Source organism: Lampetra fluviatilis, chromosome 40, assembly GCF_964198595.1.
Source record: "Lampetra fluviatilis chromosome 40, kcLamFluv1.1, whole genome shotgun sequence".
Taxonomy (NCBI): domain Eukaryota; kingdom Metazoa; phylum Chordata; class Hyperoartia; order Petromyzontiformes; family Petromyzontidae; genus Lampetra; species Lampetra fluviatilis.
This window is the reverse complement of record NC_136314.1, coordinates 8,724,840-8,739,522: the sequence shown is the minus strand read 5'-3', so window position 1 is coordinate 8,739,522 and position 14,683 is coordinate 8,724,840. Positions and strand designations below refer to the sequence as shown.

General features: G+C 49.6%; 1 protein-coding gene across 1 annotated transcript in view; it reads right to left on the bottom strand.

The window, feature by feature from the left end:
- LOC144946219 (protein-arginine deiminase type-2-like) overlaps positions 1–14,683 on the bottom strand; it is a 39,967-nt gene that overhangs the window by 6,890 nt on the left and 18,394 nt on the right. The window contains exons 5-11 of the mRNA XM_078875074.1: positions 9,774–9,891; positions 8,197–8,316; positions 5,895–6,076; positions 4,183–4,286; positions 3,629–3,731; positions 3,080–3,184; positions 1,798–1,952 (exon numbers count right to left, since the gene is read on the bottom strand). Of these exons, the coding sequence (XP_078731200.1) occupies positions 1,798–1,952; positions 3,080–3,184; positions 3,629–3,731; positions 4,183–4,286; positions 5,895–6,076; positions 8,197–8,316; positions 9,774–9,891 (887 nt within the window). The remainder of the gene's footprint in view (positions 1–1,797; positions 1,953–3,079; positions 3,185–3,628; positions 3,732–4,182; positions 4,287–5,894; positions 6,077–8,196; positions 8,317–9,773; positions 9,892–14,683) is intronic.

Sequence of the window (14,683 nt, the reverse complement as noted above, 5' to 3'; positions counted from 1 at the left end):
GGGGGATAAGGGGACAGGAGGTGGAGGGGGAGTGCGATGAATGGGACGTTCCTGCGAACGAGGGACCCATTTTAGCTCAAGGTGGGGCGTGGCACGTGCCTGTAGTCCTGCCACTCTTTGAGCGATTGATGCAGTGGTGGCGTGGTTGGCTTCGGTCCTGGTGCAAATAATTAATTGGGCCCCCCTATCCCTCCATCTTAAATTTTCCCCCACTTTGTTTCATAAATTGTTACATCTCAATTATCAAGCTGTTTCATGACCGTTCCCCTCTCGTCTGTGTGTGCGTGCGAGCTGCTTAATGAGCTAATTCTTTACGTTTTCTGGCTTTCTGCCGAGTACGGTTATGATGCTGAATCATACTGTACAGTATTGTTGTGTTAAGGTTTGGTATTGAGCAGTATGCCACGTTCATTTAAAAATATCGCACGATATGTTGCTAGGTGTGTACAAGTTGTTTGTATGCTGGTGGTCACATGGATATATATTTTTTTACTATCAGGAAGCCACTTAGAGCTATGCCCTTTTAAATCTAAATTGAAAACTCATTCTTTAAAACTGATGTTTGTACTTAGTTGAGCCTGCAATCTGAAATGTAAATGTTTACATCTGAACTTCAATATTTGATTAGTTTCTTGTCCTTCCCCCACACCTCCGATTAGCACGGCTGGCTAACGTACGGTGCGAAAGAAATTCAACGTACACACATACATACAACACCTGGACTCCTCTGGCTTATTGGCAGTGTCATCCCTTTTATTATATGTTATGTTTCGGTTTGGGTCTAATTGTCCACGGTCAACTGACGTTGGCTGTAATAAGCCACGGTCCCTTACGTTATGGCAAGCTTCGGGGCCACTTCCTGGAGTCGTGGAGTTCTGCCATTACTAGAACATTTTATAAAAGCGTGTTTTAAAAAAGTTTTTTAAAATATTACTTATTTTATTTGTGTAGATGATACCTCTTTTGTATTCTTTCTTGTTTATTTCTGTCTCATTTGTTACACTTTTTTTCTTGACGACGGGTGTTCGAGGAATCGCCGATTCCAATACAATTGTTACATTCAACGGCGAGCGCATGTCCAAATGTGCTTTCGTGTGAATTCCAGTCGTGCGCAAGGGCAAATGCGTTCGGGAGCTAAACGCCAGTTTTCGACGTCCGCTCGCCACGACGAGAGTGCTTCAGGGGAGTGCAGCAGCTTTGCCATTTTCTCCCATTGAAGGGGGCGAGGTCTACAGTGGTCCACTATATACTTGAACTGATTAAGGCTTGTGCAAATGAGAAAGCTATTTTTACAAGTGGGTTAACGGGGTGGGGGGTGAAGATAACCGTACAAATGAGACAGAATAAACGTGAAAAAAATTAAACCCAAAAGAAGTGGAAGTGGAGGGGGGTGGAGCTGGGGTCAGGAGGTGCATTGCGCGATGAACCCGCCGACCCGAGTTCGAATCCCGGCAACGTTAAACATCGGTAAGAGAGCGCTAACCTAAACCGGGCCTGGCCCATTCCCTCTCACCAAACGTGAAGGATGGTGGAAACAACCCCCTGTGATTGACATTGGTGTGGAGTGGCCTTAATGCGGAAGATTTTTTTTTAAAATGCAGTAAGGCAGTCGATTTTTTTTCTTACTTTCTGAAAACATAACGAAAAATAATGACTTGAGAAGAATCGGCTCTTGAATCAAATCGCGACCACCGACTCTGAATTTTCATCGAGTTATTAAAGAGGTTCGGGGGGGTGAATCGTTCCACGCGGCGACCCTCAGAAGGAGAGAGGGAGTGAGAGACCCAGCAGACTCACCCGGGGAAGGCGCTGCCGATGATGATGCGCCCGAGCGGATATTTCTTGCCCTTCACGATGACGGGGGGCGACACCTCAAGGTTTCCGAACGAGTCCAGGCTGTTCACCTCCTCACCTCTCCGTGGCTTCCGCGTCACGTAGCCAAAGTCCTTGCCCTGAGACACCGGCCAGGGCAGAGAAACACCATGGTGGCAAGATATTAACTACCTCGCCTGGTATGCTGGAGGTCGTGGGTTCGATCCCGATCCTGACGCTTGCTGTATATTTGGAATTTGCATGTACTCTGTCTCCGTGGTCTTGTGGATTGTTCTGCAGGTCCTCCGGTTTTCCTCTGCACATTAGGAAACATGCGGTTCAGAGTATTTGGCTGCTACAAATCTCCACGTGATAAGCCACTTCGTTGAACTATAATTTGTGGCCAGGTCGCTTCCGAAAAAGAGTTATATAGCTAAGTGGGCCTTACCTCGTCAAATAAAATAAAAATTTGGTTTTATATTCTTGGTTCTTTCGGTAAAGTCACGTAGAAGGGAAATAATAAAATAATAAAATATTAAACAATAAAATTCTCACGACGTTTCGACTGCAACAGCTATGTTTCATGTTTTTTTATCAGTTCATGTTTCACCTCCTGTAGGACCCCCATGGTTCTGACTGACGTTAACATGTTGATTGACGTTGATGTTTACGTTCTGCACGCGAGGTGCAGAACGTAAACATTACATGACTGGTACCTTCTTCCTGTCTCAGGAGAAACCCAATTTTCTGATATACGATGACAAGTCCACCCCCGTTCGCCCGACTTAACGCCATTCGATCTCTTCTTATCTCTGCGATTTTTTAAGTAAAGTCTACAACTAGCAAACCAAGGGACCTTGAAGAGCTTAAACATCTTACTGTTGTTGATGTCGCTGTGTCATCATCCATCCCCTACAGCTGTGTTGGAAAATGTCTTCTCAGGGTTTAAAACTGATTTAGATTGGTAATAGTGAATGATTGATTATAGTGAATTATTGATCATAGTAAATGATGGACGACGTGGAAGTTTGTTAATAATCCCAGAATATCTAATCAATACCATAACAATTTAAATTTACATTTATGTCAGTACCTCAAATAACAATAAAACTACTCAACATTCTTTTTGTTCTATTATTTTCCGGACACCCTGTATGCTTTTTAATCGACGGATGCGTTGAGTTTTTCGCGATTCGCGAGGCATTATGCATTGCTTTCTGCCATGGAAGCGTAGCCAGCAAGGGCTGGGTGGGGTCGACGCGGTTACCGTTAGCAGGAGCGGCACGGCCATTAGTCCGCGGTCCCGCGGGGAGTCGAAGACGACCGGTATGACCTTGGTGGGACACTCGCAGTAGCCAAACTCCATCTCGTCCTGCGCGTGAACAAAAAGAGACACGTCAATTACCCCACGTCCACGAAACCTCGCTGAGTGAATGGAGCAGTGTTGGTAGCGAGTGAATCCACCGGCGGATTAAGGCCTCCCAACGTCGCACTAAGACGTTTGGTTTGTTTGACCATACTTCACCGTGCAGGTGGGCCCTAGGACCAGTTCGGATATCACTCGCCACTGATGTTAGCCGTCATCAGGAATCGAACTTGGGTCGACGGGTTCATAACCCAGTGCTCTAACCACTGTTCCATCCGAACTGCAGCATTATGAGATGCTAATCGTCTTCGACAGATGAGCTCACCCTGTGTGCTTGCCACTGTGAGCAGGAATTGAACTCAGGTCACTGGGTTAGTAGCGCCGCACGCTAACCGCTACTCCACGGCTCCCCACACACCTCAGCACTCTCTCTTACACACGGACACTCACCTGCATCCACACATCGACTGTGTTCTGTATTTCAAATGGCGTGCACCCGGCCAGGCGAGCGATGGTGGTCATCTGCTTTACGAACACCGCATTCGTGTCGACCCTGGGGTGAGAAAGACAAAGATCCCCCGTGTAGCCTTAACAGACTGTAGGGGCAAGTGCTGTTAGCGAGCACCGATGAAGGCCGGCACTGCACACGAGGGGGTGGGTGGCTAACACTACACCAACACACACTCTTCCTAGTGGTGACGTTTACACATCGCACCAGGTACTCCTTTGAGGCTAAGTCGACCTAGGGGAGGTCCAGGACCAGTTAAAATATTCGCTATCACTGGTGTTGGCTGTGAGTGGGAATCGAACCTGGGTTGCCGGGTTCATAGCACAGCGCGCTAAACTGTTACTCTTCCACTCCCTGCTAACCCTGGGGTGAGCACGCAACCACCAACCACGCAAACACGCAAACACGCAAACACACTCACCATGCAGTGATACACCACGCATCTCACGTCACCGTATCTAGGCCAAGTTTAATACATTTTTGGGATTAACATAACCTTGTCATGAAGATCTCCAGCGCCGGCTGGGTATTTGGAGTCATGATCCAAGGAGCCACACGGAAAACCACGCTGTCGCTGAAAATCGGCGTGCTCTGTGTGCCCTGGTAAAAGCGAGAGAAAAAAATAATAATATGCATCACATAACAACCCATAACATTCATAATTAAGGTTTTGGGTTAGATCACATTACAATAAATGTGTCGTAACCCTCCACCACCTGACAGCCAATTGGTAAGGGATTCTTCACGTAAACAAACGCCAATTAGTTACTACTTCAGCCCACCGGTGTGTTGGAGAGTAAATCCACAACATTTTACAATTTGAGTACGACGTTTCACTGGTAATTACATCCAGCATCATGCGCCATTTGCCAGAATAGCCTATCCCACTTCACTTCCCATAGATGGATCACTGACGTCAAGATGTGTCCAGACAGCTGGATTAAAAATTCATCGCAACGTTTTCCACGAAGTCAATCTCCAGTACTCCCACAGCCCGGTCACCAAATGACCGCACAAAAGAAAATCCATGACAAGGAGTCTCTCGTTATTCACCACGAGGGATACGTTCCGGAGATGCTCGTGAAGAGCAAATTTCGCGGCTAATGATATTGGTCGACAAAAACCTTTATATATATTTTTTTTATGAATTACCTGATATAAATACATAAATAAGCTATTAAATGCATGAAAATCATAATAACACAAAAACATGGATTGGTTATTTATTTCATCACTTTCTCGCGTCACTTTATCTCTCGTCACTTTCTCTATCGTCACTTTATCTCTCGTCACTTTATCTCTCGTCACTTTCTTTATTTCCCTCTCCGTCTCGATTCAATAGTCGTGTAGAGTTCCAGATGCGATTTGCGGGCAGCCAAAATCGCGGACAGCAAGTTCGTGAATAACGAGGGAATACTGTACATTAACTTTGGTTAACTTTGGTTATTCACTTAATTTGGCTAAAGTCCAGCTCTGGGACTTGAAAATTTCAGTTTGACTGTCGTGCGACGAACTTTACTCAGCTTAGCAGGGCGAGTAGAAAAACGTCGCCCCCTTTCTTGAGGACCAGAGGACATTTGAAGGGATGTCAGAAATAGCTCTAAGATATTCGTCCTTGAACACGAAGGGGTGCACTGCTCTATGAAAGACCCGCGTGGATTCCCCATTTCATGACGTCGTGACGATAACGCAATTGGGATGAATTTGCGGAGAAACATTTAAAGATGGGGTAATACGTTTATAAATAATGATGCGGGCAAGCGCAGGGCTCTATTTGCGCTTAGAGCATTGGGCTCCATGTGTGATGCTACTGCTAAATGTATGTTGAACTACTTTCGCACCGTATGTAGCAAACAGCGATAATCGGAGGTGCGGGGGGGGACAACAAACTAAACACAAAAAGCAGTTATAAAGAAATTAGTTTTCAATGGAGATGATTATTTAAAAGCGCGTAGCCCCTGGTGGTGGGTTTCTAATATCGGAAGGGGAGAGCATTCCAGACGACCGCCGAAGCACATCTGAAAGCGCCACTCGATTGCCGTGACGACCACCGTCTTCGTTCGATGGCCAGCCAAAAAGCCGGTGCTGCTGCGAGGATGACCGGAGTCTGCGTGATGGTTTTTGCTCCTCGACGAGAAAGATGGATGCACGGGGATAGATGCTGCCCGGCTGCTGCTGCTGCTGCTGCTGGTCCTGCTTCCCACTCACCGGCAGGATGACCTGCAGGAGGCTGAGGTGGAAGTGAACGAATCCGTTGAAGTCGGCGTCCGGGAAGCTGAGCCCCTCCACGAAGAAGTTCACCTCTCCGCCACGACCCGGGTACTCGAACGAGTAGCTCGACTTGCCCGGCCCCAGCAACTGCCTTTCCGTGCCTATCACCTTGCTCAGGTCTCAACACCACCGAGGCACCGACAACGCGTCAACCAGCGAGTGTCCTTCACTTGACATGTCCCCCGTCACGTTTACAAGCTTGCGTCCGATCTCAGAATCAAGAGCAGGATTCAGACCAGAGAGTGCAGTAAAACCCTTTATATCTGCGAGGATTACGTTCTTGAAAATGCTCACGAATGCAGAAAAACGTTTGCTCCAGTGGGGGGAAAGTGGGGTTATGTTCCTGGTACGAGTGAACATAGGGAGGAAATGGTAAATGTTTAATAACGACGCCTACAATAAATAAATAACATTCAGAAGCACGTCGTGTTTTTTAAATCCTTTATATTAAGTTCACTTGCTTGCGCGCTTACGACCGTGCAAATCTTTCGGTCGTTTTTTAACCCACTTCCCGTGATCCAATCGAGCTGACATTTTGCACACAGACTCGTTGTGCGTGACAATTAATTTTCGTGAAATTTTTTTTCCAAAATTTTACACTTTTTAGGATTTTTTTTTTAATTTAATTACCAATTGCTTAATGGTGGCAGGCAATCATCTGACCCATAGGTGGCAGCCATCTCAAGCCAGAGGACGAGAGGACTCTAGCCGCCCGTTTCAAAGACCAATGTGGGCTGGGTTGTGGCCCATTGAACACGTACTGTAATTTATTGTCTTGCTCTTTGTAAGAAACTGAAAACACAGCGAGGTCCTCCTGTCATGGAATGTAATGTAAACCAATCGAAAGCAAACAACAATAAACGTGTGCCTATTTTATGTATTGCTGTTTTACAGTTCGTTCTCATTTGATGGATTTTGCTTCACAAAACTGTCACCATCGTAATGATGACGCAAATGTTGACTAACCACATGGCATGAAATTCCTGCCCCCACGCTGTACAATGGAGACTATTTATAGAGCAGTTAAATTGAAGCCGCCAGGTTCTTGAAAGTGGTAAAACGGGTCAACGCCAGTGCCCTCGGGAATATACGGGGCATGTCAAGAGGTAATCTAACATTTTTAAATCCTTTATATTAAATTCACTTGCTTGCTTACTCAAGAAAAACAGAAATGAATAATAAAATGAAACCGATGCCACGCATATAAATGATTTATAGTGAAAAACTTTGTTTTTACGGGTTAATTTTTTATTTATTTTGATGATGATGATGATGATTTGACGACGATAGAGGTGGTGGTGGTGGTGGTGATCCACTCGGGAGATGCAGGAGTTTGATAACAACGCCGCACAGCTGTTATCAGTTCAGCACCCTGGGGAGCGCGAGCTGCAACACTCTCCCTGATTGCATTCGCATTCTTTTTAATGGACCTGACAGTCGACTTGTTTATACATTTTGGTATGAGTACGTATACGATGTCAAAAAATCCACAACAGTGAGTTCAGAGCGGGATTATTGCAAGACGTGAGAACTACGTGGGCAGCTGAGGGGGCATGCCAAATCTTTGCAGACAGTTTCAAATGTAGTAACATTCTGTGCTCACCTCCCTGGTATCGATGGTCTGTAGGCACTACGCACACTCGCGAATACTGGAGTCCGGCGGGTCGCGAAGAGGGAAAAATGGATACATTTAGCAACTCGCGAATATGCGAAAATTGCAAATCCAGAACCCGCGCTTAGCAAGGATTTCCTGCATTTGGATTGAGGGCTGCCTCGTGATACCAGCTACTGTATGCTTGAGATGCCAGGTAACCAGGAGATAGCAACGCAGCTACAGAATGTATGAAGTGAAGTCGTGAGTCATAAGGAATGACCTGGCGGACCATATCTCTCTTTAAACACACCTTGATGCTAAATGCGGAGGGAAAAAACCGGAGGACCCGGAGAAAAATCCACGCAGCCATGGGAAGAGAGACACACAAACTCCAAATATAGAGATGTCAGGGTCGGGATCGAACCCACGTCCTCCTGTATACCAGGCTAGGTTGTTAACATCTCGCCACCGTGCAAAGTGATTATAGACAGGCGTCAGGGTTGGGTTTAAGCCCACAACCTCCTGTATACCAGGTGAAGTAGTTAACATCTCGATTTAAAGCTTTCGTGAATGCAGGGATTCATCTTCTCGGTTCTTTCTTAGCCACCGTGGCGCAGTGCTCCGTTGGGTCGATGGGCCTCTCACCGGGTACGTGGAAGACGCCGGCATGCTGCGACTGAAGGCTGTGCAGCTGGAGGCTGTAGCCGGGCGGCAGCTTGGCGGGACCTCGGGTACGAACCAGCATCGGCGACATGTCCTGCAGGTCTGTCGGGGGACGGTCACACGTCAGTCAGCTCATTAGTGACACGGCGATCATCACCCGTCGATCTCAATCCCTCTTCTCGTTCTTCTCTTTCTCCACTGCATCTACCCAACCAAGTTCCTGGTCTTCCCTCCTCCTAGCTTCCCTCCACTTTTGTGGGTACCACAACGTGGCTCCCGTGACGCTTCGTCGACACCCAAGGCTTCTCGTCCCTCTAGGGGGAGCCCTTCTAAAGCAGTGGTTCTCATACCGGGGGGTACTCGGGGGTACAAGCAGTGCCAGATTAAGCTAGTGCGGGGCCTGTAGCATACTTTATAAAGGGGCCCTAAATATGAAAACACAAATGTTTTTACTTGCATAGTAAAGTAATTGTATTTTTTCATTTGCTATACAGATAGATAATACGACAAATCGCTAACCTTAAACACCCAGTCGTTCATAAAAGTCGAAGGCAGTATAGTACTATAGTGATAGAGCAAGTGCAGATTCACTGAACCGGAATTGATAGCTTGAAAGCATTTAGGGTGGGGCCCTTGAAAGTGCGTGGCCCGTAGCTACTACATATGTAGCTACTTGTGCTCCTCGGATAATCCGGCACTGGGTACAGGTGGCAATGTCCCTGGGGGTGCATGAGGTGATTTATAAATGAGAGTCATTGAGTAAATAATCTTAGATGAATCTGCCAATAGAAAATAACCAAGCTAAAATTAAAATTCATCTGGTAACCTAAGACGATATAAAAGACCTTTCTAAACTTACCGATAGTAAACAATGTGGGTTTCCAAGATTAACCAGCGAGCGCGAACAAATTACCCCGCGCGTTGCACAGCGTCCGTTTAATTTTCTTTTTTTTATTCACTTGTAGCTACTACCTCGTTAGGAAACCTCGCGAAATGGATAACTGGTTCAAATATTGATGCCCATTATTCGTACATTTATTTCTCAGAACCATGTTGAGTCAGGCAAAGGGGGTTGTGCTCGTATGAACCAAACTTCAACAAGGGGGTCACAGAAGTAGCCAATCGAAGGTTGAGAACCACTGATCTAGAGGGTGTTTACACATGCCAGACGTAGCACATCTTTTTTCGTGCATTTCTATTATTAAAGCCTAAAAACGCTCAGCAGGTCGACAATGAGGAGCACGGAGAGAGCGAGGCGGCGTGAGGTGGAGATTGGAGTTTGCATGTCTCTCTCTCTCTCTCCCCGTGGTCGCCTGTGGATTTTTTTTCAGGGTCCTCCGGGTTTTTCCCTCAAACATTTAGAATCAACGTCACGCGTTTAGAGTGTTTGGCTGCTGTAAATGTCCACGTGATGACAGGCCACCTTCGTCGAACCGTAATTCGTGAAAGCCAGGTCGCTTCTGAAAAAGAAGCTATATACAGCTCAGTGGGGTCTTGCTTGTTCAAATAAAAAATTCGTTTAGTTTATCATTTTAGTTCATGGAGTGGCGGCCACGCACCTGCTGCCCCCTGCAGGGAGCGGTCCTCGTTGTCGGGTGACGAGGTGGAGTCCCTCTCTTTGTCGCAGTTCACCAGAAGAATGGCGCCGTGCCCGTTGGGTCCCCACTTCCACGTCGCCTTCAAGCGCCACAGAGAAAAAGACAAAGATCCCCCCTCCATGTAGCCTTAACAAAACTATCAGGGCAAGCGCTGTTGTTGTTGCGTGCAGCACCCGTGAAGGGCCGGCACGACACATGAGGGGGTGGGTGGCCAGCATCACGCCCCGGATGCCTTTGTCTCGCCCAGTGGCGATGTTTACGCGCCGCACCGGGTACTTGTGTAATAAACGACTGGACCACGATGTCTGGCTCAGTGTCCTTTATTCGGTTCGTGCTGTACACCCACACGGCTGTCTTTACTCTGTAGTTTCTCCACGGTGCTGACTCCAATGTCGGCCCGATCCACAACAGCAGCCCCGCTGCTGTTTCTCTCACACAGCCCCCCTTGGCTGTACTCGCTGCAACTCCTCTCTCTCCACAGCTCTGACAGCCTCGTGCTGTCTCCCTCTCTCCCTCCGCAGCTCTGACAGCCTCGTGCTGTCTCTCTCTCTCTCCGCAGCTCCTCCTGGCAGCCACACCGCTGCCTCTAACACGCAGCCCTTCTGGCTGTCTCCTCTGCAGCTGCACACCCCTCCGCAGCTTCCTCTTGTCTTCGGGGTTGGCTCCCGATAGCCGTCGGTGCCCCCCCTCTTCTCACCCGCCCGCGTGGCCTCACTCTTTTCCGCTCACACCCCGACTGACTTCCCCTTCCGGTTTACCCGCTTAAGGACCCGAACCTTCCACCCACGTCACATAACTCCACCCCCCGTGACGTCACATCCGGAAGGTCGCTTACGCCCGCATTACACCACCCTCCCCCGTAGAAAAATCCCAGCCGACCTCGGCTGACCAATAGCAAATCGTAATGCGGCGAACCGAGCTTCCCCCCCTAAAGGACACTAAGCATACAATGTAACAGCAAGAACAACAACAACAACGCAATTAACATCAACGAACGTACAAAAAGCATGCAATAAATACAACTGTAAGAAAAAAAATAACAAGACAGCAACAATCAACGAAACGTAAGCGATTTGGAACGTGTGCGGGTCGCCGGCCCGTCCCGGACGGTCGGCGGCCCACTCGCAGAACGGGAACGCGATGAAAGTCGAGGAATGACAGGGGGTAATCCCCCTGTCGCAGCTGGAAGTCCACCGACGTCCCGTGTCCCTAAAGAGTTAGTCTTGGGCTTGTCCTGTGACCGTGCCCGCAGCTGGGTCGGAAGGGCTGCAGGGCTCGAAGGTCCCGCAGACCTGGCAGGCGTCCTCCGAGCAGGGCCCCTCGTCCCCCGCAATGTCACGGCCGGCCTGTCTGGAACAGGTACGACAGGCGCTCTAGCAAGATCAATGGACGCAGGCAGGGGAGAGTCAGCAGCAACAGACCCCGGCAAGGCAACATTGGGGGATGACGCATCATGTAAGGGAGCAACATATGGTTTCAAGCGCGACGTATGCACAACCCAGCGACGAGACCCAATCTGGACGCGTGCTGACTGTGGGTTGGGAACCGCAATGAGGCGTACGGGACCATGCCAGGGTTTGTGCAATTTTGGCGAGGTCCCCGGACGTACCTGTGGACAATGAAGCCAGGCTAGGTCCCCAACCTTCCAAGGGCACTCCCCCTCAGACCGTCGCGCATATCGCTCGTTCCGGGCCTGGGCTTTGGCCGTAGCCACGCGGGCATTCTCCCGCGCCTCCGTGACTCGGCGAACCGTGTCCTGAATGTATTCAGGAAGTGGTTTACGAGGTCCCTTCACCCCAGTTCCCAATTGCACATCCACCGGCGGCACGTTTTCCCGACCATACATAAGGTAAAACGGCGAATATCCTGTAGCCGCATGAGGCGTCATCCTGTACGCCGAAAGCACCCCGGGGATGTGCAGATCCCAATCTGATTGTTGTTCACTCACGGTATGGCAAAGCATGGCAGACAATGTCCTGTTCAGCCGTTCAACCATACCATCCGTCTGCGGATGGTATGGGGATGTCCGTACTTTCTTAGTCCCAAGGCTCGCGCACACTTCCGCCAATAATTTAGAAGAGAAATTCCTGCCCTGGTCCGTGAGGAGTCTCTCAGGCGCCCCCTTATCCATAATATACCCAAACAAAAAGGCGTCGGTAATGGCCGCGGCCGACTGATCGGGCAACGGCCAGGCCATCGGCCAACGGGAGAGGTACTCAACCCCTACCAGCAAATATTTATTACCCCTCGCCGATGGTGGAAAAGGTCCCAATATGTCCAGTGCCACCAATTCATTGACTCGAGACACCTGAATCGACTGGAGAGGCGGCACGTAAGGATGTTTCGGCGGCTTACGTCGTGCACACGCAGGGCACGCGCGCACGTGCCCTACGACATCTGTCGCCATGCCGTGCCAAAAATAATGACGTTGCAACGTCAACAAGGTCTTTTGCACCCCTAAATGTAAGAGAGTGTCACAATGGAGGGTTCTAATCAACTCGAATCGCAAGGACGTTGGTACCACCAGGCGCCAACGTTCCTGGAACCCCTCCCGCCACATAAGCAGACCATCTCGGAGAGCGGTTTGCGGCCCCATAGCCGTACTCGGACTCCCATTGTCCCTAGCAGACCGCTTCCGCAAGGACACCAATGACTCATCCATCATCTGTTCCCGGATCCAGACAGACCGCGGCAGATTCAAAACCCCGTCAGCCGGTCCCGGTTCCATCGGAGTGTCCGACTTCTCGACGGCCAACGTAAGCGGCTGAGGGGGGTTTGGAATCGGCGAACACCTATGCGTCCCCGACTCACATTTACAAGGGGCGCGCCGCGGTAATCTGGAAAGTGCGTCAGCGTTCGCATGGCGCACTCCCTTCCGATGTTGAATTTGGAAGGAAAATTCCTGTAGCGTGTCCAACCAACGTGCCAACTGTCCGGATGGCTGGTCAATTTTAAGGGCATATTGCAAGGCCGCATGATCCGTACGCACAATAAAAGAACGACCGTAGAGGTATGGTCGAAATTGCCGTAGGAAAAAAACAACCGCCAATAGTTCTCTGCGAGTGACACAGTAGCGGGTTTCCGCAGGAGACAAGACTCGGCTACCATACGCCACGACACGCTCTACACCCCCTTTAGACTGTGATAACACCGCCCCAATACCTGTGTCACTCGCGTCCGTATCAAGAATGAATGGGTGATCGAAATCGGGATAATCCAATGTTGGGGCCGTGGCCAATAGATCACGCAGACTCCGAAAGGCCGCCTCCTCCGGCTGTCCCCAAACAAACTTCCGTCCTTTACCCGTAAGGAGATGCAAGGGCCTCGCAATCGTCGCAAAACCCGGCACAAATCTCCGGTAATACGAGGCAAATCCCAAAAACCGCCGAACATCCCCCACGGTGGCCGGAGTCGGCCAATCCCGGACGCACGCCGTCTTTTCCGGATCCGTGGACACTCCCTCAGCACTCACAATGTGCCCCAAATAGCGGACGGACCGTTGCAGTAGGTGACATTTCTTTGGTTTGAATTTCAATTTGGCAGAACGCATCCTCGTGAACACTGTCTCCAGCCGCGTCAAATGTTCATCAAATGTGCGGCTGAAGACAATAATATCGTCCAAATATATAAGACACGTCTCCCACTGCAACCCCGTCAAAACGAGCTCCATCAATCTTTGAAATGTAGCAGGGGCCGCATTCAATCCCATCGGGAGACAGTTGAATTGAAATAACCCCTGCGGCGTACGGAATGCGGTTTTCTCCCGTGAGGACTCGTCAAGGGGAAGCTGCCAAAATCCCGAAGAGAGGTCCAGTGTGGAAAAGAACTTAGCCCCCGACAATGCGTCGAGGGAGTCATCCATACGCGGCAGGGGGTACGCATCTGCCACCGATATCTTATTCAATTTGCGGAAATCAACACAAAATCGCAATTTGCCATCCTTCTTCTTAACCAAGACGACTGGAGCGCCCCATGGGCTGTTAGATGGCGATATAATGTCCGCAGCCAACATGTCTTCCACTGCCCCCCGTACGTGTTCTCGCTCCGCAGGACTCATCCGATGCGAATTTAATCGAATAGGGGCAGCATCGCCCGTCTCAATGTGATGGTAAAGCAACGAAGTGCGGCCCAAATCCAAATCATCGGAGCTGAACACATCGGAATATGTCAACAACAATTTACGCAGCGCACCACGTTGCTCCATGGACAGGGAAGAATTTCCGTCACATAAATGAGCAACCCAACGATCATCCGAACTCCTTGGCTCGGAAACCCCAGCAACAACTCCCCGGCTATGTGGACAATCATGGGTCGCAAACGCCGTAGTGGCATGTGCCACAACCGTACCGGCCGGGACACGGACGTTTTCTCCCCCCGCATTAAGCACCTGTAAAAACGGTAATTGATCCGGCCGGACGATGGTCTGTGCCCCCACTAACGCCAACCCGGTTGTTATCGTGGCGGACGGTGACAACAAGACCCCTACTGCTCCTAGCCGATCAGGCAGGGGCTTCCGATACCGCAAGGGTATAAGCATCTGTGTACCAGGTGGGATGTCCACAGATGCGACGGACAGCGCCTGCACTTGTACGGCCGAAGCAGGTCGCCCCCAGGGCGACGGCAGAAACGAGATTTGACGGCCCCCCGGCAGTTCAATACAATTCTCATTGATTTTGATCAAAATGGGCATCTTAGCCAAAAAATCGGTGCCTAACAAACAAGGAACCGCCAAAGATCTCGATATCAACACAACACCCGAGGCCGACACATCCCCAATAGATATCTTAGCATCCACCTGACCCACGATACCCATGCTACCCCCGTTCGCAGCGACGCACGACCCATAAACTGGACGCACAGCCCCCGGCGGG